This window comes from Nelumbo nucifera, chromosome 1 (assembly GCF_055504915.1).
Source record: "Nelumbo nucifera cultivar China Antique chromosome 1, China Antique-T2T, whole genome shotgun sequence".
In the NCBI taxonomy this organism is placed as follows: Eukaryota; Viridiplantae; Streptophyta; class Magnoliopsida; order Proteales; family Nelumbonaceae; genus Nelumbo; species Nelumbo nucifera.
In genome coordinates, this window is record NC_142649.1 from 152242733 (window position 1) to 152270273 (window position 27541).

The 27541-nt window shown below is 41.9% G+C and overlaps 2 protein-coding genes and 1 long non-coding RNA gene across 5 annotated transcripts in view; 2 read left to right on the plus strand and 1 right to left on the minus strand.

Annotated features, from left to right (window-relative positions):
* Positions 1-2787: 2787 nt before the first annotated feature.
* On the minus strand, positions 2788-3787 carry LOC148804003 (uncharacterized). Its single transcript, XR_016080419.1, has 2 exons — positions 3660-3787; positions 2788-3589 (listed from the first exon to the last, which is right to left on the minus strand). It is a non-coding gene; the product is annotated as an uncharacterized LOC148804003 (long non-coding RNA).
* An 815-nt stretch (positions 3788-4602) lies between these two features.
* The window catches only part of LOC104587908 (sterol 3-beta-glucosyltransferase UGT80A2-like), an 87202-nt gene continuing 64263 nt past the window's right edge, over positions 4603-27541 (plus strand). The window contains exons 1-3 of one of the 3 annotated variants that reach the window (XM_088894747.1): positions 4752-5172; positions 7674-7840; positions 9000-9130. In XM_088894747.1, the coding sequence (XP_088750873.1) occupies positions 9092-9130 (39 nt within the window). In that variant the 5' untranslated portion in view covers positions 4752-5172; positions 7674-7840; positions 9000-9091. Of the gene's footprint in view, positions 5173-7673; positions 7841-8999; positions 9131-27541 lie in introns of all 3 variants that reach the window. The other 2 variants (XM_010245686.3, XM_010245685.3) reach the window with 2 other exon arrangements.
* LOC148804004 (uncharacterized) lies at positions 22697-23638 on the plus strand. The gene is made up of 2 exons (XM_088894748.1): positions 22697-23161; positions 23453-23638. The coding sequence occupies exons 1-2, from the start codon at positions 22834-22836 to the stop codon at positions 23488-23490; spliced, it is 366 nt and encodes a 121-aa protein (XP_088750874.1). The 5' UTR covers positions 22697-22833; the 3' UTR covers positions 23491-23638.

The window sequence follows — 27541 nt, forward strand, 5'->3', positions numbered from 1 at the left end:
TAGTATTTTGGACTGAGGTGTGTTCAGAGGAGTGAAGTTCCTGTACGTTGGAGGCGAGGTCATCGGTCTTTGATCAGATCGTCAGTTTTGTCTTTTGCTCTCTCAGTCCAACCTGCGCTTGTCATGGTCTCTTCTCTTTAGGTCTTGCTACTCTTCCTCGTTCCTCTACAGTGCTTGGGCTTCCTCGACGTTCATGTACTTTTGTGCATGCTTTATGAGCACCGTTAGGTTGGGAGGAGGGTTCTCCTGTAAAGAGATGTTGAATGCAGAGGATCGCAAGCCACTCATAATGATTGTCACCGCTACAGACTGGTCAATAACTTGAACTTGTAGGGCCTCGGCGTTAAACCTCGCCAAGTATTCTCTTAGAGTTTTCCCCTTCCTTTGCCCCACTTGCATGAGACTAGCCGAGGTCTTCTAATGTCTTTGGTTGGTCGTGAATTGCACCAATAATTGGGTCTTCAGCTGTTTCCAAGAAGATATGGACCGCGAATGAAGGGAGGCGTACCAGGTCTTGGCAATTTCGTGGAGGGTGGCGACGAAGGCCTTACACTTCAATCCTTTAGAAGAGCTGTACAACATCATCACTGCCCTGAACCCTTCGACGTGGTCATTGAGGTCCGAGGCTCCACCGTACTTCTCAATTCCTTGATCTCGGCATCTTTGTCGAATGGGACTGCGCCTAAGGACCTTTCTCCCTTTGGTATTCTAGGTCGATCTCGGATCGAACTAGACTCGGCTATTGAGATCGGCGGTTGTGGCAGACGCTGGCTGAGCCATTCTTTTGCTAGAACTCGGGTGGAATGGTGTGAGTTGCCGTGAACATCGCGTGCGCAAGACCGGACCGGAGAGTCTAGTCTTCTTGATGATTGCTATCTTTCTTGGTCGGACCGAACCTTTTGCTTGTCTGGGTAGTGCTTTTTGGGGTCCTTCGTGCGAGGATCGACCGTAGTAAGCATTTGTGCGGTAGGGTGAACAACCTGGGGGGCTTGCTGTCCCAGTGTCTCCATCACCGCAAATTTGGTCGACCTTTTGTTGCATCGCCTAGAACTATGCATTATCGACCATGGCTTGTTGTTGGGGCTCTGAGGTGGAGAGCTATGACGAGAACGAGATCCTCGAGATGGGGATCAGGCTCCAGAGCGGTCAGATGCATTTCTTGGCATGGTTTTCTTGATTGCGCGGAAAGGGATTTGGGAAATGGCTTTTTGTGCATTTCCCATAGACAACGTCAATCTAATGTTGTCTGATCCGAGGTGTCTCGAACCAAGATCGCAGTTAGATAATCCTGACAACTGGTGAAACCGAGGTGGAAGGAAGAAGCCGCGCACCAAGATTTGAAATCAAGAAAAAGATTAGAGGCCCAAGGAGTTGTTCCCCGAGTAGACACTCTGACGCTCAAGTCAATGGAATGAAAGGTAAGTAGCCGAGCTGAGTAGATGATAATAATGCTCGTTTGAGCAGGAGAGACAAGATAAAAGTCTGAAGATCCAAATGTCCCTTAACTTGAGTGAAGGTTACCTATTTATAGCCAAAAACCCATGTCCAATTCGGATGAGGCTTCTAGGGTTATCGGAATGAGGTTACTCGCTAAGGTTTTCGGGACAAATCTTCTTCCCTAGTGGAGTTATCTTTCTTGTCTGTACATGACTCTACTTCTTGGTCGCACTCATCAGTCCTGCGCGGTACCAACGTAGCTGAAGAGATAAAATGGCCATGGAGGCTGCCACGTGGTGTCCGTGCCTGCTCAACCACAACCCAAACACTCACATCCATCAACTTTGAAAACACCGAACTTTTCTTAACTATATATCTGTAATAAGCCCCTTCCTCATTGAATGTGAAGTCAAAAACTTGCTATGTCGTTAACTTCATTTCTGGAACTCCACTAAATTGGATTCCATTGGAAGGCCCGCTTCGGTAAATTAGATTCAATCTTTGGAAGAGAAATGCTCGTGAAAATCCACGAGGATGGACGGGTGTAACTTTCCAGTTACACCTCGGGTTAGTCCAAGCCACACTCCGGCACCTCGGGTTAGTCCGGACCACACTCCGACACCTCGGGTCAGTTCGGGCCACACTCCTATCCGAACTCAAGACCACCTCGTGCACCACTCTAGCACCTCGGCTCCAGGTCGCATGACTGAATGACTGTACCTGACAAAGAAGTCCGTACTCTGAGGCGGCGCGCCTGACTAATCAGGGATCTGACACATGACAACCGCACTCCAACGGCCACCTGCTACCGCCATCTTAGTCGTTGCAAAGACGGCCCTGACAAAGAAGACAGTGGCGGTTATGCCTGCCCCCCGCAGAGGCGGTTACACCTGATCTGGCAGAGGCTTGGGAGTGAGTGCACCAGGGTGGTTATAAAAGACCCTCTTCCCCCAGAGTAAAGGTAAGTGATACTTTTGCGTCTTCTAGTCTCAGAATCTCTCATCTTCTTTGCTTTTTCAAGAGTGCTAACTTGAGCATCGGAGCATTCCCACCGGGTTCCTTCCCCGGGGATCTCTTGTTTCCTCCCTGTTTCAGACATCTCCCGCTCCGTCAGAGGCAAGGTTACCGACAGATAGGACCGACCGGATCGTGCATCATCAACATACATGAATGCAGGCTTCCATGCCATCCATCTTTTAAATATTTTTGGTAGAACGGGGAAGGCTTCTGCTGCAGTGATCCTTTTAGGGAGCATTAGCAAAGAAAGAAGAAAAAACACCGCGCAAAACATCAGAAGCAAGCAAGCAAGAAGAAGAAGATAAACGTCACACTGCAACTGCAAGGCTGCAATCTCTTCAATCATCCCCTTCTTGTCTCCATTCTCTATCCATCTATGTTCCTCTGGCTCTACCCAATCCTACCCTTTTGCCTCTGCAACTGCAGTGCTAATACAACAAAGCTGTTCTTTACAATTACAAATCCCCCAAAACAGAGGGCGGCATACACAAACATTACAGAGGAAGAAGAATAGCACCATCTCCCCTCCAGTCGTTGTTTCTTTCTTTGGCCTCTACCTCTCAAAATGGGCATGGTTGGCGGAGAGCCTTCTGTACTTCCATCCCTCGAGACACAGAAAACACAGTTGCAGACAAGCAGCAACAAGCCCGCACTACCAGCCCCAGCCCCAGTCCCAGAAGCTGTACAAAGTTATACCTTTTTCTGTCTGGCGGTAGCAATCCCTCAACGCCGCGCTTGCAATCAGAACCAGTTTCAAGCCCCAGCTTGCGGTGCCGAACGACCGCAGCGTCTACTGTGCCACCACCATATTCATACGACAACAGTCCCAAGCTCCAATGCAAGACTACGGTGACAACAAAAAGCCCCCGACTATTTCAGGGCTCCAACCCATCGTCTCCCAGATCACCTTCGACATTTTCCCTCTTTAAAGGGGGTTGGTTTCGTACTGGGAATCTTGGTGCCGGTGCCGGAGAAGGAGACCGATTTCTCTGATATCTGAAAAACGAAAACAACAGAAAAAAAGAAGAAAAAATAAACAATGAGGTGAAAGGTGGGATGGAGAGTACCGTCGGTTGCCTGTAGGTGCTGGTGCCGAAGAAGGAGAAGATGACTCTGCCGCCGGTTTCTCTGATATCTGGAAAACGAAAATATCAGGAAAAAAAGAACAAATAAAAAATAAGGTGAAAAGATGAACCGGAGAGTACCGCGATTGTCGTTGTAGGTGCCGATGCCGGAGAAGGAGAAGATGCTCTGGCGAGGGAGAAGCAGTCAGGGTCAGGCGGGAGCTGTCGAATGAAGGGTTTGAACGAGTAAATGTGTTTTGAGGGATAACGGACGTTCCGTTAGCCCCGCACGCGCTGTTTAGCTTCTCTCGTGTGGAGGGACAGGTGGCGGATGGTGAAGGTGTGGGGCGTTTGTGGGGAAAAACTGGGTGGGGCACAAATTTGAACTCATTCAGATTTCACAAGTTTTTTGAGTCGAGACTAATGTGTGTGAGTTTGAAATGAGAAGGTGGCGTGCTCGAATTCCGTGATGGGATCTGCTCCTCACAAATGGGCGCCTCACATATACATCCATTGTGTATTCGGAACATCTTACGTGAAGAAGATATTTCCAATGCATGATAGGATGTACGCGCCTGTGAGCGCCAGGTGTGGGAAGCAGATCCGGTCTCGCGAGCTCCCTGGAGAGAAAGATCTCGTGATGCGCTTTTTTATTGCTATTCCAGATAGACTGTGTGAAGCGCTTTTATTGCTGGGATGTTCGGAAGGCCGCCAACATAACAGCAAATTCACCTTACATAAATGCTCACTATCGTCATCACTTATGATTGCGATTGAATTATTACAGTTGTCACTTAATAAAATAATTATTAGCCGTTTGATTCAGTCTGTCTATCTCGTTGAAAGTTAGAATTGAACCAACCAACATCTGCCACGTCACTAATGTCCCTCGTGTCTTCGTGAGGATGAAGGCAACCGACCCACTCCAGTCGTCAGCGCCAACGTGAACTATAGACGGTTTTTAGACTCAAGTCTCGACCTACTGGGTGCTTGGGCCCCACTTCATGATTTTAACGGCCAGAGATTTGATACCGGGAAAAGATTGCGGTAAGCCCACGCACCTTATTCGCACTTTTTTTAAAAATTTCGGTACGCTCTCTTTCGTTACAGAAAGAACGTGCCTACGTGAGGACCACCTGTCAACCGTCGCACTGGAATCCTCAAAAATCAAAATCAGCCCAAGAACTCTCTCTCTCTGGTCTCTAGACTCGCCACTCTCCACTCTCCAGCAACGGAGCAACCTACTCTATTTGGATTCGAGTTCAAACAATTTGCCATGTGAAACAGTTTCCTTTTCTTTTTCTTTCCTTTTGTTTTTTAAAATTCTAACTTCTAGGGTTTTAGTTTCTGTTTGTTTTTTACTGACAAAGAGGGAAAGGAGGAGAATCTGTGCTTTGCTTCTTTCAATCCGTCTGCCTAACGTCTTTCTGGGAGGTTCCTTAGATCTGGATCTGAAGTACAGTGACTGCACCAGCTAATCGGCGGTGGTCGGCGATGGCAGAGCCGGGGGAGCATCACCGGAGTTCTGATGATAGTTCCGGTGAGGACTCTGTTACTTTGGGCACGGAGATTGTGGGAGAAGGTGGCAGTGGTCGTGAATTGGGAAGCGGAGAGGCCGCGGGAAGTTCTGAATCAAACAGGGACAGCTCTTCAGGTTGGTGGGTTTTGTTTCTATGTGTTATGAATGATGGGGAGTAGTTCTCTTTTAGTGTTTCTTTATTATTAGTTATTGCCATTTTCATTAATTGCTGGACTTTGGGAGTGTAGTCGTCGGTTTAGTTAATTAGGTTGAGTGTTGACGGTCTTATAATTCGATTTTGGACTTTAGAGCTAGCGAACGTTGAATTGGTCTTGATTCTTGTTTGAGTTTACCATGACATGACATAACTCATAAGGCTGCTTGATGACCAGTAAATACTAAATAGTGTCTGCACTGTTTATTTATATTTGGAAAAGTTAGAGTATTTGCTCGGTAGGAGTGACTGGATTTTGGTGGCAATGCAATTATGCAGCGCTTGTTCGAAAATGTCTCAAGTAATTAACGTGGGCTTATTAAATTGCAAGGGGATTTTCTTTTAGTACTTCGGCATTAAAATGATACCCGGAATGTTGTCAGCTTATCTGAAATATAGATTAAAGATGGATTCAGTGAGTATCCTGTGCGGAAATGTGAGAAGTTTGCATAACCATCAAAGGGTCGCCTATGATTATTTATATAAAACGTCAGTATTGCTTACTGAACAGTTCCTTCTCTACTAGCATGAGACTAAAAGGAAATTTACACTACCAAGTGATCAGTTTGCTAAGGACATAGGGTATTACGATAAACAGAAAAGGAGATAGAAGATGGCATTACCAGTAGTCCTCATTTAGTGGGGAAAAGTCCTTAACCAATCCATTAGTAACAATAGAATAGTGGCATGAATGCAGGCATCCTCTTATCCAGTTTCTCCACTTGTCCCCAAAACCAATCTCACATAATCCAATAAAGCCCAATCCATGAAGCCATATACTTTTTCCAAATCCACTTTGCACAATGTCCTTTTCCACCAAATCTCTCCATTTCTAGAATACACTCATTTACAATGAGTATTTGTTCATTCATTCATCGTAATAAATCATCTTCTTAAATGGAAATTAAAATTATAAAATCATTTTCTTTTTGTGTGTAGGGATTAAGAATTTAAGAGCGTAACATGGACTTGTTTGGGTTTGCCTTAAGGGGCTTGGTACAAAGGCAGCTCATAGAATCAAGAGTGCAGAATGTTTTACATCACATTAGCTATTTGAAGTAATGTAATTGGAAAAAAAAAGAGATTGGGGGTTTTACATGCTTGAATATGTTTTATATGTTTGATTTATTTTTAAATTTTCATTTGAATATGTTTTACATGTTATGCTTATGCATTTTAATTTTAGATAATAGTATTTTTTAACATTTGTTTTAAAATTTATGTTTATATTTAATCTAATGTTTAATATTTTTATTTTATAATTTTATTTTGCATTTTTTTGTTTGCCTTGTGCCTTAGGCACAAATTGCCCCTTGCGCTTTTAAAACACTATTGCAACTACCTTAGAACACCATATAATACTTGCTGGCAATTGTGACAACTGATGCTTTCAACCCACCGTTGACTTGGTAAAAAACTGTTGACTTGGTAAGAACTGTTTGACTCGGTTAAACCATTAACCTATTCGACCTGATCACGGGGTCACGGGTTGCACACTAAATGTATATGCAAACTTTTAGATGCCATAACTTTGTGCTCGGTTGTTTGATTGGGGTGATCTTAATATCAATTTGGGGTAACATTTCGAGATCAATGCGTCCCAAGGAGCCGAAGGTGCCTTGCCCAACCATTTTTTGCCAAACCCCCCCTTTTTTGGCCTCAAATCCCAAATTTTAACTTTTTTTTTCACCCTTTCAAGCATCATGAGCAGCCGGAGACCAGAAAAAAACCCTTAGTGCGATGACCAAGGAAAATAGAAAAAGTAGAAGAAAAGAAACTTCAGAATTCAGATCAGTCGAAGCTGTACTGTCGCCCGAAACAAATCAAAGAAGGATTGAAGGAATATTTGATGCTGCAAGAGAGGAGAATGTCTGAATCTGATCAGTATTCCTGCTCTGATACCATTTGGTTGATTAGGGAATCAGAGGAGAAGCAGAAGAGAAGAAGGAGAAAGAGTAGACAAGAGAATGAGTGCCCCAATGTTTATTTATATTAGGGTGACGGGCATTACATCATAAGAAATAGTGTAGGGACAAAAATACCCTTGCACATTAAAAAGAACATAAACATTCACACGTGGCAACACTCACATTTTATTTTTAAGTGGTAAGAATCCACTAATCTTATTATGCTTTGTTTCTTGTGTTTTTTGAAGCTATCTTCATTTTGCTTTACAGTTCATGTATTTGTTTTCTGTCTGCCCAAGATTACATGCTCTTTAGGGCATCTTGTGGATGTTTTCTTTTTGATAGGTGGATGAAGTGAAAATTTTATATAGAATGTGTGTGTTTTGTAGTTGTACAAGTAGGCTGAATGAAATGTTGCTTGTTAGGAATGCATGGGTATTATTCGTTTCCGGATAACTTGCTTATACTAGAAGTCATCAAACATTTTATGCTATCTTCAAATCTTCTGTATCCAGAGGTTGTTGACAAGAATTTGAAGAGAGCAAATACTTTGCCTGGGGAGGCACCAAATGATAAACCAGAGCCAACTTCAAGTCGGCTCAAGTTGGAAAGATCAAAATCTGAGAGGCGCAGACAAGAGGCAGCACAATTTTTTGATAATAAAATTTCAGTTGAAAAGAAGGTAATATCTATTGTAGACATTTTTGAGTCATCTCTACTATTGGGGCCTCATTTTATTTAGCAAATCCCAAAATTCATAATATATATTTCTTTTTTTTTTTGATAAGTAAACAAAGTATTTATTAAATATCAAAGAGAATACACATTACAAGCATCACACAGAGAGGCATGAGATGTTACCTCTCACACAAACTTTAGGAAAGATAGAAACAAAATAATTACAACTGAGCCCAATACAAACTGTCTCTATTAACCCCTTGTTTAGCTAATCCATTTGCCGTAGCATTACTTGTTCTCCTAACCCAAGAGATTTTCAAGTTCATGTTTCTGATTATCCATTTAAACTTTTTCATCTCATCCCTAGAACACCATATTATAGACCATGGATCCTTCAGCCTATCACCAGTTTTGGATCTCCTTCAATCTCCACATTTGTTAGGCCCATCTCATTTGCAATTAGTAGGCCTCTCTAGCTGCAAGCAGTTTCACCTTGATGGAGTCCCCAACTACTACAAGACCAGAAAAAAGTGTAATGATAATCCCTTCTTTATTTCTCAGCATCCCCTGTGCCTGAATGGCCCGGGTTGCCTTGACTGCTCCCATCAAAATTTAGTTTAATGATGTCTGCAACTGGGGGGTTCCATAACATCTTTTTTTTTTTCCTTTTTTGGATGAGCTTCTGGCCACTACGCCCCAATTTCTCCAACTATTGTCAAAGGACCAAGACGAAAAAGAATCCAAGGTCCTAAGCCAATGTATCACCCTTACTGATATGCATTCTCTTACCACTTCTATGCATCTCTCCTTTCCTAAGAAAATTCTGTTATTTCTTTCTTCCTAGAGAGTGCATATTATTGCTGCTCTAGCACGTTCCCACAAAATCCTTCCCCTCCTTTTAGGCCAAACAAAGATTGAAAGAAAAGCTTATCTACCTCTGTTGGCAATGACCAACTGCAACCAAACAAAGAGAAAAGCCAATCCCATATATCTGTAGCAAAGGGGTAAGTTATTAGTAAGTGTTAACAATTTTTTTCACTGGATTTACATAGTGTTTACCAATTTGGGGATAAGCATAGGAACGATCTTCTTTTTTGTAGCATGTCCATAGTGTTGATCTTCCCATGGTACACCTCCTAACAAAAGGTTCCAATTTTTGGTAGGAATGGGCTGACACCACACTCTCCTGAGTAGGTAAAGGCTGAGGAGGAGAAGACAAACAAAGAGACTTGAAAAGCGAAGCACAAGAAAAAAGATGTTAGGACGAGGAGCCCAGATACGTCTATCCAGTTTGGTAGGACCCAAGCAAACAGATTCAAGAAGTTGCAATAACTCATTCAACTCTACCATTTCAGAATCCCTCAACCCTTTTTGGAAACCAAAATCCCAATTGTGATTCAAAGGAAGGATAGGAGGAACAATAAAATCCGAGACACACTCATTTTTGTAGAAAGAAACTGAGTAAAGGGAAGGGAACAAATCCTTAAGAGTTGAAACGCCAACCCAAAGATCTCCCCAAAACTTTACAACCTCCTTGGAACACACATCATACCTGATGAACCTGGAGAAACTGGTGAAGAAACCCATGAATAGCATTCCACGGTGAGGCCAAGGTAGCCCATCAATACACTCCTACATCCCAGCCAGAGTTTATCTTGCCATGAATGCTAGCAATAACCTCATGCCACAATCTGTCCCTCTCCAAAGGCCACCTCCAAACTCATTTTTTTTTGATAATTGAAAATGATTTCATTAAACAAATGAATAAGATTTTACAAGAATCCCTTGGAGAGGCACGAGATGCAGCTTCCCCTAAACATTACAAGAAATCAGAAATAAAATTGCAATGCTGCCCAGAATAAATGGTCCTAGTAGACCTCTGTTTAGAAAGATGATCAGCCAAGGCATTTTCCTCCCTACCCACCCACTGATATCTACATGTTATGTGCCTTGTTAAACATTTAACTTTTTTGATGAGATCCCTATAACTCCGAACAACTGAGTCTGGATTTGACAGCCAGCCCACAATCACCTTAGCCCCTTCAATCAATAGGTTCTCCACTCCTAGTTGATTAGCAATCTGAATTACCTGTATTGCAGCCAATATCTCAGCTCTTGTAGAGTCCCCTATCCCTATCGGGCCTGAGAATAAGGATATGTTGTTGCCATTCCCATTCCTCAATACTCCTCCAATGCCAGATGGTCTTGGGTTACCTTGGCAGCTTCTGTCAAAATTCAGTTTAAAAAATCCTTTTGGGGGAACTACCCAAATTGTAGTGGCTCTGGTTTTTCTAACTGAAGTGTGTGCAACTGTGGCCCAAGCTCACTTACCTAACAAAGCTGCGTTATTTTTGTTTACATTACCTAGACCCAAGCCTCCCTCCTTTAGGTCTTTAGTCACTATCATCTCAATAGGTGATCTTTCTCCTCCCTTGGTTGCTCTAGGAAATCTCTCATTACCTTCTCAATCTTCCTAGCCTCCTTCTGTGGAATACTGAACACTGGCAAATAATATAATGGCAGGTTTGCTAGAGTTGGTCTAATCAAAGTATTTCTCCCACCCAAAGAAATGTAATTCTTCTTCTACACTACTAGTGTTTTTGCATACCTTTGTAAAATTGGAAACCAGAAATTACTCTCCTTGGGATTTGCTCCTAAAGGAAGCTCCAAATAGGCCAAAGGCTAACTAGATATGGAACACTTAAGCCTCTTCGCAATAGCCTCTACTTCTCTATCCTCTAAATTAATCCTTGCAGTGCAACTCTTTTCAAAATTAACTTTGAGATTCAATACAACTTCAAATTTCTTCACCTAACTCTTCAAATGCCCTAACATCCCTTGTTCACTCCCTTCACAAAAGATTATGACATCGTCCACAAATTGAAGGTGTGTGACTACAATATTATTGCCACCAATCTTGCAACCCCTAATCTCCCCTTCCTTGTCTGCCTTGGAAATGAGTCTGCTAGAGACATCCACCACTAGATTAAAGACGAACAGGGATAAAGGATCCCTTTCCTTTGGCCTCTACTTGCCTAAAAAGAAATCCTTCACCACCCCATTAACCAACATGGAATAGTGACATGATTTCAAACATCTCCTTGCCCATTTGCACCATCTATCACCATATTGCCTTAAAAATTTATCACCACATCCACAATTTCTCATCACCTCAATCAAGAAATTCCATTCCAACAAATCATATGCTTTCTCCATAATATATATTCTGTGGCTTGACTTTCTTGTTATGCTTCAACATTCATTTTCTTAATTTTTGAGAGAAAGGTAAGATAAGGCATTTTTGGTTATAAAATTACTTTTTTTTATATCAATTTTGAATTTTAAACTATTAACTATGTAATTTTGTACCAGAAAACACAATGTAACTAACAAAAGAATATTTACTGTGCTGTAAATTGTAATTGTTTTTTTGTCATAGATGGAAAGAGAGATAACCATGAGCTGTTTGAGAGAATTGTGTGTGTGGTTGTGCCCTGTAAAGAGACTGGGCCAAATGGGCCCTAATAGCATCTCTTGTTATATCTTTTATTTTATGTTGATGAGCCACACTTAATGGGCCTGTTATTTATTCTTGTTTATTTTCTTTATGTAACTGCCAAGCTGGCCGCCCACTTAAGGGCATTCTTGTCATCATTAAATTTTAGATCTTAATAAAATAGGGTTAAAGGAGAATGCCTTCCTCTGTTTCAGCTTGATATAAAGAATGCCTTCCTCCATGGTGATCTTGTGGAGGAGGTATATATGGAGCAATCACCTGGGTTTGTTGCTCAGGGGGAGGATGGTAAGGTATGCAGATTGAAGAAGGCAATTTATGGGTTGAAACAATCGCCGCGTGCTTGGTTCGGGAAGTTCAGTGAAGTGGTGAAGAGTTTTGGAATGAAGCAATGCCAGGTTGATCACTCAGTGTTCAGCTATGACTCAGAAGCTGGGAAGATCCTATTAGTGGTCTATGTGGATGATATTGTCATTACTGGCAGTGATAAATTGGGGATTGACAACCTAAAGGTATTTCTGCAAAATCATTTCCAAACAAAAAATCTTGGAACATTAAAGTATTTCTTGGGAATAGAAGTTGTCAGGTCAAAACAAGGTGTAAATCTATGCCAAAGAAAATATGTTCTTGATCTATTGGAAGAAACATGACTGTTAGGTGCAAAACCAGCTGAGACCCCTATGGAACCAAATGTTAAGTTGAGCAGTGATATAGGAGAAGTATTTGAAGATCCTAGAAGGTATAGACGATTAGTGGGGAAGCTGAACTATCTGACTATCACGAGACCTGACATATCCTTTGCAGTCAGTGTGGTGAGTCAATTCATGCAAAACCCTCGTATACCTCATTGGGATGTAGTTCTTAGAATTGTAAGGTATCTGAAAGGAGCTCCAGGCCGTGAACTATTGTATAAACCAGGAGGAAAACTTGAAGTAGTGGGGTATACAGATGCAGACTGGGCAGGCTCAGTGAATGATAAAAGATCTACTACAGGCTATTGCACATTCCTTGGAGGAAATCTTGTGACGTGGAAGAGTAAAAAGCAGACAGTTGTGGCCAGAAGTAGTGCTGAAGCTGAGTATAGGGCCATGGCACATACTACCTGTGAGTTAGTGTGGTTGAGGAATCTTCTACAAGAAATTGGGTTTCACATGGATAAACCTATGAGACTGTATTGTGACAACCAAGCTGCACTCCATATCTCATCCAATTCTGTATTTCATGAGAGAACAAAGCACATAGAGGTTGATTGCCACTTTGTGAGGGAGAAAGTCCTTGCTGGAGAGATAAACACAGAACATGTGGGCTCGAATGATCAATGGGCAGATTTGTTTACAAAAGCTATAAGCTCAGGGAAAGTGAACTATCTATGTAACAAGCTGGGATTATATGACACACTCCAGCTTGAGGGGGAGTGTTAAAGTGAGCCGAATAGGGGTAGTTTAGTCATCTCATGTTTGTTAAGTACCTTGCTTATGTGGCAGTTTTATTAGAGATACTCTGCCCACACTTAAGTAAGGGCAGTTTAGTCTTTGTAAAAGTTATTAGAACCTAATAAACATTAGGGGGTCGGATGAACAGTGAATGAATTAGTTTTGACTAAACCCTCCTGTTCTCTCTTTCTCTTTTCTTCTTCTTCATCTTCTTCTTCCTTCTCTCCTGGTTCGGGTTACTGTAGCTGCATTCGAAATAACTTCCATAAATCCCTGAAGTAGTAGAATTCTCAGACGACATGGTCAACACAGAATTTTTGATCTAAAACCTCAACTTAGGATCCCTCCTTATATCAGGACAAAAAGCTCCACACACAATAAGTGATCAGTCCACAGACACACACTTCAGTTTTGGACTTAATCTGTGCACAAGACCAGTACCAATTTCTAGGAAAAAACAATATGATAAATCTGATTTTCAGATCTATACGGAGTAACAGTCCCAGCCTACTAGCTTTCCAGAAGGTTTACAAGTATTAATCACTAAGAGGGATCCTTACACACATGACATCAAGCCAACATGCAGAGAAAACAGGTCATACGTGATCTACAACCACCTTTCGCAGCTATAGGATCACATGATCCAAAGCAAACGTAGGTATAAACCTCACAAGGGTCTGCCGACATTCAGTGGTTCAGAACCATTCGTTTTCCTCTTGGCACACGACCAAGGGTATAAAAAAAAGGAAAGAAATAGGGCTGTACCAGTTGCAGATCTGATTTTATCAACCCCGATTTACTCCTCTGTTCCGCCTAGATTTAGCAGCTTGGAGAAGGCACTTGATCACCTAGATTCAATGGCCACGCTCTGATACCATCTTGATAGTAAATCCGATTGAAGATTAAAGAAGAGAAGAGAAGAAAAGAGAAGAGGAGGAATAAGAGGAGAAAGAAGGATTAGAGGCAATGGAATAGTGTTGGCGGCGCCAACTTCATTATAATATATAGGTTGAAAACAATAAGAAGGGAAATAACCCTTGTGCCCCTACTATAAGTAAAGTACAATAATCAGAAAAAGTAAAAACGCTTTGATCATCCAAACAGACCCTAACAAAATAAAATCAACTTTTTCAACAGGAATAAAGGAATCAAATTATTTCCTGTGAAAAGGAAAGAAGTAGAGATACCATCGTTGAAACCGTCACTATTAGTGTGGTTCATTGGGTGAAAGCTTTGGACTTATTTGAGGGTATATCTATAGATAATCTATTCAAGAAAAGTGGCTTTCAACCCCTTTCAAAACCATGAATTGTCTACTTTGGTCACCACCAGATGTTGGTTCACTAAGGGGTCGTTTGGCAAGTCTTTTTGGGAAGATCTTTTGGTAGCTCTGATAGTCAAAAGACGCATTGAGCTTTTCCATTAAGATTTGAGCATCTTGAAGCCCGTTTGGTTAAGGCGTGCCTTTCCGCGCGAAGATGAATAGAAAAAAAATATGCAAAAGTTCCATTTGGAGCTTCCCAAAAATCGCCCATTTTGGGTTTCTTGCGTCGGCTATTGGTGGCTAGATCTATCGCGAACCAAACGGGAAAAGACCAAATCACGGTCTACCGGGCTTGTAAATAGCTGACAGATTGCGCGAAAAGACGCGTCAAACAGGCCCTAAGTTGAATTTTGATGGAAGTAGTGAAGGTAACCCACGTCCTTCAGGTACATGAGTAATTTTTAGGGATGAAGAAGGGAAAGTTATTGCTTTATTTTCAGGCCTATTGGTCTAGGAAATTCACTTAAAGTTATGGTCTTGGCGGTAATGGAAGGGAGTAAAAGAGCAAAGGAGTTGAATATCAGAAAACTGATTATTGAAGGTGACTCAAAGCTGGTTATAGGCTGGCTACAAAAAAGAAGAGAGTGGAATCTGGAAATTTGCCAATGAAAGAAAGAAGTTTAAGTGGCTGACCCAAGACTTGGTGATAAAGCTACAATGGGTAAGGAGAACATCTAATTCTTTTGGGGATACACTTACATAATAAATGAAATGTGAGTTGTAAGACTTGAACCCTGGTCGCTTGTATAAAAAATAAGGAACTAACCATCTTGGTGCAACCCAACAAACATTCTGGTTCTATCATTCTGTGTTATGTGCCTTAGAGAACTCTGAAAGAATGGTAGGATCCATCGTATGGTCGCCAAAAAGGTTGCGGAATGGGTGGGCGAATTTCAAAAATTTCCTACCTTCTTCCAACTGGGAATCATATTCCCTAAATTTAGAATACAATATTCAAGGATCCTACTTGAACCAAAACCGAACCAGATCTGAACCAAAAGACAAGGGAGGAATTATACCTGATCCAGAGAAACAGTATCTCCCAAAGTTGGTGTTCACACCCAAAGAAGACACCAAGATCCGCTCCTACTGAAGATGACAAAGCAATCTGTAGAACGAAACCAGCAGAGTGCGTCCTACACACTGAATCCTTCACAAGAATTCTCTAGAAACACTGAGCACCGAATCTTTTCAGTTCCTTCTACAAAACTGATATCAAGAACTGATTTCATGATTTCTTTTCTTAAAGATCGAATCTTTTCAGAGAATGGCGACAGCTGGAGGAGAACTCTTGAGATGAAGATGGCGAATGGTGCTTCTCTTCTCTTTGGAGTGTATGAGATCCTATCTCAAGTCGCAAGAAGATTTTCTTGCTCAAAACCCTAGGTTCGAATTCTGTTAATTCTCTTTTGATTTCTCCTCTTTCTTCTTGATTAAGAAATCTCATAATCCTATTAGGAGTTATCCCAATCCAAATCAGCATCTGGATAGGGGTTGATCTTAATCCTATCTGCAGATTAGGTTAGCTTACTTCTGATCTTATCAGGAGATTACCATATTCAAATCTGATTTGAATTTGGTCTCCTAGAGTGGATTAGGTTAAAGACCCAATCCTTTTGCTAACCATAATCTCAGGTCTGCCCCATAAGTGGGTGATCATATCAGCTCAGTTCGAAATGGGCTTTTGGCCCATTAAGTAATCAGTGCTCAATTGGTTTCCAATCTGCTGCCTAGTTGGACTTCTTTGTATGGCGTGGGACCCAAGCATTGATCTACACACCAGCCACATGGGTTCGGCCAAGCCTTTGTTACAAGGCCTAGTCGAATTCACTGAGAAGCCCAGTGAACCCCTGAGCCCGTCACATGGACCCTATGGGTCCAATACTTACACTAAGTGGTCCCTGGGCCAAGCCATCTTATAAAAACCCAGGGACTGGGCAGGTGCAAGATTAGCCCATCAGGTATTATCCTAAATGGCCTTACACTTAACCTCTCAATCCATAATGATCAAGCACTGCCCGACAAAAGAGGACCTCTCCCTCGGCTGCAAGGAACAGTGCTGCACTCTCCACTCACATGGATCCCGAGAATTAAAACCATTTGCAAACAACTTGAAAACGAAAATACCTATATATCATATATATAAATTTTGCAAAACAAAATTCCAACGATTGAAATCAACTGCCGGCAGTTTAGTTTCCATCAGAGAGAGTGCATTCCCGATCATTACCTTTGTCCGACAAAGGGGCTGATCCTGTCACTATGATCACCCGCTCAGATGAATTCTCAAACTATCCCAACATACCCAGGTTTTGACCCCCGCTAAGGATCTCACTGATTGTCATATCAAAGACAGCCCAATCTGACACATAGTGAAGTATCATAATCGAGTCTAGGGGTCAGGTGTAACTTTCCAGTTTTGCCCATCTGTCTCTAAGGTCCTGGGCAATACTGGAAATCTGGTCCGTTTCAAAGATTCGAGTAATCCCATACTGCATGTGCCTTGGGTCTTACCCTGGTGGCCGAGACAGGCCATCCCAACACTTGGCGGCACACCAGTATCAGCCTTGGCAAGATAAATCTCCCCAGACTTATCCAATGGCTGTGAACATTTAAAACTAACACGAGTCTCATTAAGTGTCCAGTTTTAGGGTCTTACACAGAAACGTACAACATGAATCAAACATGCACTTTATTTATTTACACTAAATGTCAAAAGTACATCAAATCAGATTGAAGCTAAGGGCATACAAAACTGTCTAACAGCTCCCACTTGCACTTAGGTCCAATCTGGTACAAGCCGGAGTCCCATACTTTCCACGTGTTTCTCAAACTCCTTCTGTGTCAGTGGCTTAGTTAATGGGTCTGTCACATTATCCGCCGATGCTACCTTCTGAATCAGGATGTCCCCTCTACCAACGATCTCTCGCAATACGACGTACTTCCTCTCGATGTGCTTTGACTTGGAGTGGGCCCGAGGCTTTTAAGCCTGGGCGATCGCTCCATTGTTGTCACACAACAACGGGATGGTTGATGTGTTGGATGGAATCACTCCCAATTCGTGAACGAATTTCTTCATCCACACGGCTTCCTTGGCAGCTTCACTTGCGGCAATGTACTCGGCCTCGGTTGTGGAATCTGCAGTGGACCCCTGTTTGCTGCATTTCCAGCAAACAACACACGATCCTATCGTGAAAACATACCTAGATGTAGACTTTCTATCATCTGGATCCGACTGGAAATCGACATCAGTATACCCTAGAACTTGTAGTGAACTACCATCGAATACCAGACAAAACTCTTTTGTCCTTCGAAGGTATTTGAGTATGTTCTTCACAGTAGTCCAATGCTCCTGCCCAGGGTTGGCCTGGAATCTGCTTACCACACTCACCGCCTGAGCAATGTCCGGGCGAGTGCACAGCATGGCATACATGATGCTCCCTACGGCTGAGGCATAGGGAACGTCTTTCATGCCCTCAATCTCCTTAGACGTTTTGGGAGACATCTTCTTGGAGAGAGTGACTCCGTGCCCGAAAGGAACATTTCCTTTTTTGGAGTTCTCCATGCTGTATCTTTTGACAATTTTGTCAATGCAAACAGCCTGGGATAATCCAATTATCCGCTTCGATCTATCTCTATAGGGTCGAAGACCCAGTATATAGGAAGCTTCTCCAAGATCTTTCATGGAGAATTGCTGCGAAAGCCATACTTTGACCGAAGTCAACATTCCTACATCATTTCCCAATGAGTAGGATATCGTCCACGTACAACACCAAAAATGTGACCTTATCCCCATTGGTCTTCCTGTATACATAGGGTTCATCCGGGTTTTGCTCAAAGTCAAACGATTTGACGGCAGAGTCAAAACGGATGTTCCAACTCCTAGAAGCCTGCTTAAGTCCATATATGGATCTATTAAGTTTACATACCATGTGTTCCTGACCAGCAGCAATGAAGCCTTGCGGCTGCTGCTTGTAGATATCTTCACTAAGATCTCTATTCAGGAACGCGATTTTGACATCCATCTGCCAAATCTCGTAGTCATGGTATGCTGCTACAGGTAGCAGGATCCTAATGGATTTAAGGATGGCCATGGGCAAGAAGGTTTCCTCATAGTCGATGCCTTCTTTCTGAGTACACCCTTTCGCTACCAGACGAGCTTTATAGGTCTCAATTCTTCCATCGGGGCCCTTCTTCCTCTTTTAGATCCACTTGCAACCAATTGCTTTTACCCCGGAGGGCGGATCTACTAGAGTCTAGACTCCATTGGCCTCCATCGAGTCCATCTCAGCTCTCATTGTCTCCACCCACTTTTGGGAATCTATGTCCAACATAGCTTCCGCATAAGTCACGGGATCCTCCTCACTAGTCAAGGCTTCCACCAGGTAACTATCTTGGTCATAATCATATTGGACTGGTGGCCTGGATACCCGAGTGGATCTTCTAGGTTGGTTACTACCTGGAACTTGTGGGACATCTCCCACTGCTCCTGAGCTCTCCTCATCAAGAACTATTTCCTGACGATGGGTGTCCAGGATGTAATCAGTCTCTAAGAATTGGGCGTTTCGATTGCAGAACACTTTTTGCTCACTTGGGTCATAGAATAGATAACTCATCGACGCTTTTGGGTAGCCTATAAATAGGCAACGACTGGTATTGGATTCCAACTTGTCCGCACTCGTTCTTTTAACGTGCGTAGGACAACCCCAAATCTTCAAGTGTCTAACACTTGGCCTCCTTCCGGTCCAGAGTTCATATGGAGTTTTCGGAACCGATTTGGTTGGAACCCGATTTAGCACGTATATAGCAGTCTCTAATGCATATCCCCAAAAGGATGTGGGTAATTCCGAGCATACGAGAAGTGACTAGACCATGTCCAACAAGGTCCTATTCCTCCTCTCTGAAACACCGTTAAGTTGAGGTGTAGCAGGTGGAGCTAATTGTGACACTATCCCGTTGACCTTCAGGTAGTCCCTGTATTCGTCAGAGAGATACTCGCCACTTCGATCGGATCGAAGGGCCTTAATTTCTCTCCCTAACTGTTTCTTGACTTCCTGTCTGAACACTTTCAACCTTTCAAAGGATTCAGACTTATGTCTCATTAGGTACACATAACCATACCGAGAATAATCATCGGTAAATGTAATGAAATACACGTGTTGGTTACGAGTCCTAACACTCAGGGGGCCACATACATCAGTATGTATTAGGTCAAGTGTGCCTGTACATCTTTCAGGCTTACCGTTAAATAGCCGCTTAATCATCTTACCTTGGAGGCAAGGCTCACAAGTGGGAAGATTTTCTACTGTTAGAAAATCCAAAGGACCATCCTTTACCAGCCTTGTGATTTGGTCAACACCGATATGGCCAAGTTGGTAATGCCACAGACACGTGGGACTTAATGTATCACGAGTTCTTTTTTCTTGGGATTTTCGACCGACGTAGTTTCGGTTAAGTTAGTTTCTAGAGAAGGATGTAGAACATAGAGACCGTTCTCCAGTTCCCCGCATGCGATGAATTTACCATTCCGTTTAACAGTAATCACATTACTAAAATAAACAGTATATCCATCAGCACCTAGTTTAGAAATAGAAATTAAATTTCTCCTCAAGTTCTGTACATAAAGACAATGTTTAAGTACAAGTACTCATTCTCTAAAGACTAATTCTACGGTTCCTATTGCTGTAGCTGCAACACTTGCAGTCGTTCCCAAGAATAGTGTCACTTCTCCTTCACTCAGTCTTCTGCTAACTTTGAACCTTTGCAGTGAGTTACACGCATGAGTTGAAGCGTCAGAGTCAACACACCAGGACATAGAAGTCACTAACATATTAGTTTCTATGACACAAGTTTCGACGTTACCTTTCTTAGATTCCAGGTAGGCAGGACAGTTCCTCTTCCAGTGGCCGGTCTGTTTGCAGAAGTGATAGGCATCAGATGCCTTGTTCTTCTTTGCTTCTTGGGCTTGGCAGCTTTCTTCTGGGGCTTCTTTGGCTTTCTCTTTTTCTTGCCCGATTTGTTAGCTTCAATAAGCGTAACCACAGGCTCATCCTTCTTAAGTAAGTCCTCGGCCCTCTGCAACATATTGCCGAGTTCCTGGACGCTGACATTCAGCTTGTTCATATTATAGTTCATTATGAATGCATTGAAGGAAGAGGGCAAAGAATTCAGAATGGCATCTACTTGTGTGCCAAGATCTAGCCCGGATCCAAGGGCTTCGAGTTCGTTAATGTAGCCCATTGTCCGAAGACAATGGTCATGAACTTTCTGCCCTTTGGACATCTGCGCGGTCATGAACACTTTCAAGACCTTCTGTCGAGTAGAACGATTCTGCTCTTCATACATTGTCTTTAGACTGTCCAATATGTCCTTGGCTAGTTCGATCTGATCGAACTGCCTCTATATTGAGTTGTCCAGTGAGGCAATGACAAAGCAGCGGGCTAGGGAGTTCTTATCCTCCCAATCTTGGTACTCCCTCCTTTGGGCCTCAGAAGCCCTATCACTCGGACGCTCCGGGGCAGGATTTTTCACTACCTTATCTAACTTTTCAGAAGTTAGGACCAGCATAAGGTTTCTGTACCAATCGGCATAGTTTGGGCCCTTAAGCTTGTTATCGTTAGTCTACAACCTTAGTTTGATTCATGTTACCTACATAGATATGGCTTTTAATCTATGTTCCATTCCCATTTGTTCATCTCTGAGATTTCCCTCCTATCTTAGTGACGGAGACGGCGAAATGTCTCTGGAAATGTGGGAAATCACATAGGGTGCGTTAAGCCAACTGTTTCAGCTGCAAAACCCCACCACCTTTCTGTGATGGATCATATCCACTCATCGTATGAGTTTCCCTTTGGCCTTTGTCAGACAAGGTTCAGAGCCGTTTTCAGGTAAACCTTTCTGTCTAGTGAGTGCTTGTAGAGAAGATGGGCCGAATGGCCCATAGGCTGTTTATTATTTCTTGTTATTTATGTTTTTTTGTAATGGGCCTTATTCTGGGCCCATCCTGTCTATATTATGTTCTTTGTAAATTCTTGCCCAACTAAGGGCCTCCTTTAATTATTCAAATCTTTCTTAGTAAAATAGTGTTAGGGTGCTGAAAGAGGTTAGGTTCGAAACTCTCATTCTCAGACCCTCATTGCTAAACTCTCAAGCTCTCCTCTCTTCAGTTTTCTTCATGGTATCAGAGCAGGCCTGAACTTCAATATTCTAGGGTTGGAAGCTTAAGCTCGTGTTGTCTGATTCTTGGAGGTCATTGGAAGTGCCCAAGACTAGAATCTCTTGGAGAAGTGGTTCGGTGGCCAAGAAGAATCAGAGAAAGAAGGGAAGGGGAACAACTCGGTTTTGGTTTGAAGCTTGAAACTATAAGTTGTGCTCAGATTTCTGGGTTAGTTTCTAATGTCTTTGGACTGTTGAAGTGTCCGAAATTTCTGGTCGTTCTGTACTACTTTTGGCTGCCATTTAATCTGGTTTAACTCAGAAATTTCTGGGCTGTTTCTTGGACTGTCAAAACTGCCGAAACATCCTTGTAACAAGGCTGTGGATTGTTACTTCTATTTGGCTGTTTTTGGGGGCTGTACGGACTGCTCTTGAGACCTTATTTATTTTTTGACAGTGGGGTTGTCTCTATTGCCCACACTGTGTTTGTAAGAAGGCCTTTTCAGCAATACCAATTGGTATTTACTCTTCTTGGCTATTTCTTTGGTGATTACCTTGAAGCCCCAGATTTGTAAAGGAACTTCGGTTGAGTGCACAGTGCCTAGAAGTTTCTGATTACTTCTTGAAGGCTGAACCAAGCTGTTTTTGGTGCCTCGTGTAGAAGTTTCTGCTTGGGTTTTGGTTCTCACAACTTTCGGGTGTAGTTTGACCTTGTGTATTGCCTAATTGTGGTCGGCTGAACTCAGTGTATTGCCTTCTTGTGGTCGGCTGAACTCAGTTCTTGCTTGTCCTCATTCAGTATACTTGTAGAAGTCATCTGAAATCATATTTGAAGTGTTTACATGATGTACTCCTCAGAGTTTGAAAACAAGAGTGGTGCTGAATATGGACTGGTTCAGGGGACTCCAAGTGATTCCTTATTGACTGTGATCACAGTTAAACTAGATGGAACTAATTATCTGGCATGGTCACAATCAGTAAAGATTTATGTATGCAATAGAGGAAAGTGGAGGTTCGTTTCTGGGAGTAAGAAGGGCTCCCCCAGAAGATGATCCATCCTACGAGAAGTGGATGCAAGAAAATTATACTGTCATTGGGTGGCTTGTGAACTCAATGCAGCCACAAATTAGCCAACACTACCTATGGATCAATTCAGCAAAGGAAATTTGGGACAGTGTTGCAGAAACCTATTCCCAAAAACTCAATGTGGCTCGAGCATATAAATTGAGAAGTGATGTAAAGAATTTAAGGCAAGGGGAGAAACCTCTAGCTGTATATTTCTCAACCCTGAAGTCTCTATGGCAAGAGATTGACCTAATAGAAGCTGTAACTTGGGACACCACCAATGATGCAGAGACCTACAGAAAATTGGTTGAAAGGAACAGGGCGTTTGAGGTCTTAACTAGACTAAACCCTAAATATGATATCACAAAACAGAATATTCTTTCCAAGGTGTGTGTCTCATTGTCACAAGCTTATGCATTGGTGAGTAGTGAAGAGAGCAGAAGGGCTGTCCATGTTCAAGGGGCTGATATTAGTGATCACTTTGCGAATATGGGGATTAAACCTTAATGGAATGCTGGAACTTCTGGTGGCCAGGAAAGAAAGAAGTTATATGTGAGTACTGCAAGAAGCCGAAGCACACCAAAGACAAGTGCTGGAAATTACATCCTAATCTTGTTCCCATTTGGTTTCAGAAAAAACATGATAGTAAAAGATCAGGAAGTGCAAATGTAGTTGTCGGGCCAGATAGTGACAAGTACTATACTGAAGAGACGTCTGCTTCTACACAGTTGGCAACCATGAGAGCAGAATATGAAAAGTTTGGGAAGATGTCTGCTTCTTCTGCATTTGCTCATTCAGGTATAAGGGCTTTTGCCAATCATGCTACCACTTCAGGTAATCTCAAGATCCCTTGGATTATTGACTCAGGTGCTTCTGACCATATGACCAATCTTTCTACCTTGTTTGTTTCATATGACTTGCTTCCTAGACGTGATAAAATCACTTTAGCTGATGGTTCACTTGCCCCTATTTCTGGTAAGGGAACCATCAAGGCTACGGATTCCTTGTTCCTACCTTCTGCCCTTCTTGTACCTAAATTAATTACAAATTTGTTGTCTGTAAGTAGTTTAACCAAGTAACTAAACTGTTGTGTAACATTTTTTTCCTTCCTACTGTGTTTTTCAGGATCTGGAGTCTCAGAAGGTGATTGGGAGTGGCCATGAGGCGAACGGAATATACCTGCTTGATATTCTGGGACAATGCACTGATCATCTTGGGAGTGTTGCTCTCGGATCTGTTTCTGCAAAACTGATATCAAGAACTGATTTCTTGATTTCTTTTCTCAAAGATCGAATCTTTTCAGAGAATGGCGGCAGCTGGAGGAGAGCTCCTGAGATGAAGATGGCGAATGTTGCTTCTCTTCTATTTGGAGTGTATGAGATCCTATCTCAATTCGCAGGAAGATTTTCTTGCTCAAAACCCTAGGTTCGAATTCTGTTAATTCTCTTTTGATTTTTCCTTTTTCTTCTTGATTAAGAAATCTCCTAATCCTATTAGGAGTTATCCCAATCCAAATCAGCATCTGGATAGGGGATGATCTTAATCCTATATGCAGATTAGGTTAGCTTACTCCTGATCTTATCAGGAGATTACCATATTCAAATCTGATTCGAATTTGGTCTCCTAGAGTGGATTAGGTTAAAGACCCAATCCTTTTGCTAACCTTAATCTCAGGTCCGCCCCATAAGTGGGTGATCATATCAGCTCAATTCGAAATGGGCTTTTGGCCCATTAAGTAATCAGTGCTCAATTGGTTTCCAATCTACTGCCTAGTTGGGCTTTTTTGTATGGCGTGGGACTCAAGCATTGATCTACACACCAGCCACATGGGGTCGGCCCAACCTTTATACAAGGCCTAGCCGAATTCACTAAGAAGCCCAGTGAACCCCTGAGCCCATCACATGGACCCTATGGGCCCAACACTTACACTAAGTGGTCTCTAGGTCAAGCCATCTTATAAAAACTCAGGGACTGTGTGCAGGTGCAAGATTAGCCTATCAGGTATTATCCTAAATGGTCTTACACTTAACCTCTCAACCCATAATGATCAAGCACTACCCGACAAAAGAGGACCTCTCCCTCGGTTGCAAGGAACAGTGCTGCACTCTCTTCTCACATGGATCCCGGGATTTGAAACCATTTGCAAACAACCTGAAAACAAAAATACCTATTTATCATATATATAAATTTTGCAAAACAAAATTCCAACGATTGAAATCAACTGCCAGCAGTTTGGTTTCCATCAGAGAGAGTGCATTCCCGATCATTACCTTTGTCCGACAAAGGGGCTGATCCTGTCACTATGATCACCCACTCAGATGAATTCTCAGACTGTCCCAACATACCCAAGTTTTGACCCTCGCTAAGGATCTCATTGATCAGCATATCAAAGACAGCCCAATCCGACACCTAGTGAAGTATCATAATCGAGTCTAGGGGTCAGGTGTAACTTTCCAGTTTTTTCCATCTGTCTCTAAGGTTCAGGGCAATACTAGAAATCTGGTCCGGTTCAAGGATTCGAGTAATCCCATACTGCATGTGCCTTGGGTTTTACCCTGGTGACCGAGACAGGCCATCCCAACACTTGGCGGCACACCAGTATCAGCCTTGGCAAGATAAATCTCCCCAGACTTATCCAATGGCTGTGAACATTTAAAACTAACACGAGTGTCATTAAGTGTCCAGTTTTAGGGTCTTACACAGAAACATACAACATGAATCAAACATGCACTTTATTTATTTACACTAAATGTCAAAAATACATCAAATCAGATTGAAGCTAAGGGCATACCAAACTGTCTAACAAATTCACCCTCAAAAGCTAGCTGTTAAAGGGAGGGAACGCAAGCACATAAATACCCCACAACAACATCCCATACTACTGATGTGGGATACCTCACATTAGCATCCCATACTACCAACGTGGGACAAATGGATCGTAATATTTTGTGTTTGGTCTGAGTCTTACAACATTGTTCCTGATCCTATCCTTGCTTTTTTACTACTCATCCACCTAAGCACAATAACTTTTATGTAAAATATATAAATTTATAAAATTTTATTTTATCTTCAAAAAAATTTATTATATATATATTTATATATACATATATAAAATATGTTCAATATTTCATATTTATATAAATTATTATATATAAGTTAAAAAGCAATTTTATTTAGTTCCATTCTTTATTTTAAAGTAATATAAAAAAGGATCCAACCCTAGTTCAATAGGATTTGGCTTGAGATCTCTAGATTCCATTCAAATTGGGTTTCATTTTTCACTAATCGGATTTAATTTGGATGTTTCTGGATTCTACGGTATATGGCCCTATTACAGTCCTATAAGTGCGATTAATGGATGAAGGGTTTGTCTCTTCATCTCTTGATTCCTTGGAAAGACTTCATTGGTAGGGGTCACTAGTTGAAAGGCAATATGCATAGGTGGCTGGGTCCAATTTGATTGTTTGGAACCTTGGAGATTCTACTAACCACTACTGAAAGATAGGATGTTTGAGGAGGGGAAGGGAGCTTTTATATATATATATATATATACATCACCAGATGGGTGGTGATATGGTGTTGGATAGGGTCTACCGGTCCCACATAAATCAATTCTAAAGATGTGCATCTGCTTTAAAGATTGGCTAGATGCTTAAGATAGATTACAAGACAAAGGAGGGCATGACACTACACCTGATGTTTCACCTGAAGCAGATGATCAAAGTCAAGAACAATAGTTGTATAGCATTTTCTTTTCAAATTATTGTAAATTTTGTTTAATTTTATTTAATTTATTTGATATTTTTTTAATAACGTAATTTTTTATCTTCAATTTGTAACTATATTGTATTTTTATATTTTATTAATTTATTCCATTTTCCAATTTTCATATTTAATTCATCCAACCATTGTATGCTTTGTATCATTCAAATTTAAATGAAATAAAATTCCTATTTTCCTATTTTTCTTCCAATTTGTTATTCACTTTTAGTCTTTGCCTCTTTGACTTCTTACTTGGTTAAGTATTTTTTTTTCATTTTTTTGTTAGATTTCTTATTTTTTCAAATAGTTCCCAAAGGAAAGTTAAATATTTTAGTTTTACTTAGCAAAGAAATAAAAAAATAAAAAATGTAAAAAAACAAAAAAACAAAAAAAAACAAGTCTGGCCCAGTTCGGCTCACGCCCAAGGCCTGGCCTATGGCCCAGCCCAGCACGGCCCAGGCCCATGGAATGGCCTGTAGCCCACCCGGTCCAGGCCCGTGGCACGGCACGACATGGGCCTGCACGGGCTTGGGCTGTGCCGTGCCGACCCCCCAAATTATCCCTGGGGAGGGCAGCCCGGCACGACCCGTTTTACACTTCTGAAAATATGGACTGCCCTTTCTTATCCAGTAGAGCATGATCTTTAGTCTGATAGCCAGAAAATGAAACTCACGGCACGGCCCGTTTTATACCTCTAAAAATATGGACTGCCCTTTCTTATCCAGTAGAGCATGATCTTTAGTCTGATAGCCAGAAAATGAAACTCTCTTATGATATATCATGATCTATAAAGCTACTTTTGTGTGTTTGTGGAAGAAAGAAGTAATTTCATTAAAATGAAAGAACAAATACAGCAGCCCCTGTACACAGAGATACTGTACAATGGGATTATTCACAACCCAATCATACAACCCAGAAAAGAAAACATTGTGTTACTGTCAAAAAAATTTGTAGAAGGGACACAGAAAAACTCTTTATGAAGCTGCAGTCAAGAATTATCCCTTGACTCTCCCTACCATAGTTCCTACGTCAGATTCTTTTCTCTCAAAAATATGAGCATTCCTTTCTCTCGAAATACACCGAAAATTAGCAAAAGGAACCAAACCCCACAAAACTTTTCCTTTTGTGCTAAGGCCTGCAACTTCCCAGCTTGATAAAGTACCGATTCAGGAAAGAATCCTTTCCATCCAAAACTATCTAACACCACTGCCCAAATCTGAGAGGAAACAGGGCAAAGGAGAAAATCATGGTTAATAGATTCCCTCGTGTCTCTACACAAAGGACAGTGCAAATCTTCCACTATCATACCCCTTGCCACAAGCTTATCCTTTGTGACACACTTGACCAAAGCAGCAACCCGAACAAAAAAACACAATCTTAGAGGGCACTTTGGGTTTCCAGATCATATTGCTAGGAAATCCCATTGTAAACTTTCTTGCTGGGAAACCCCAT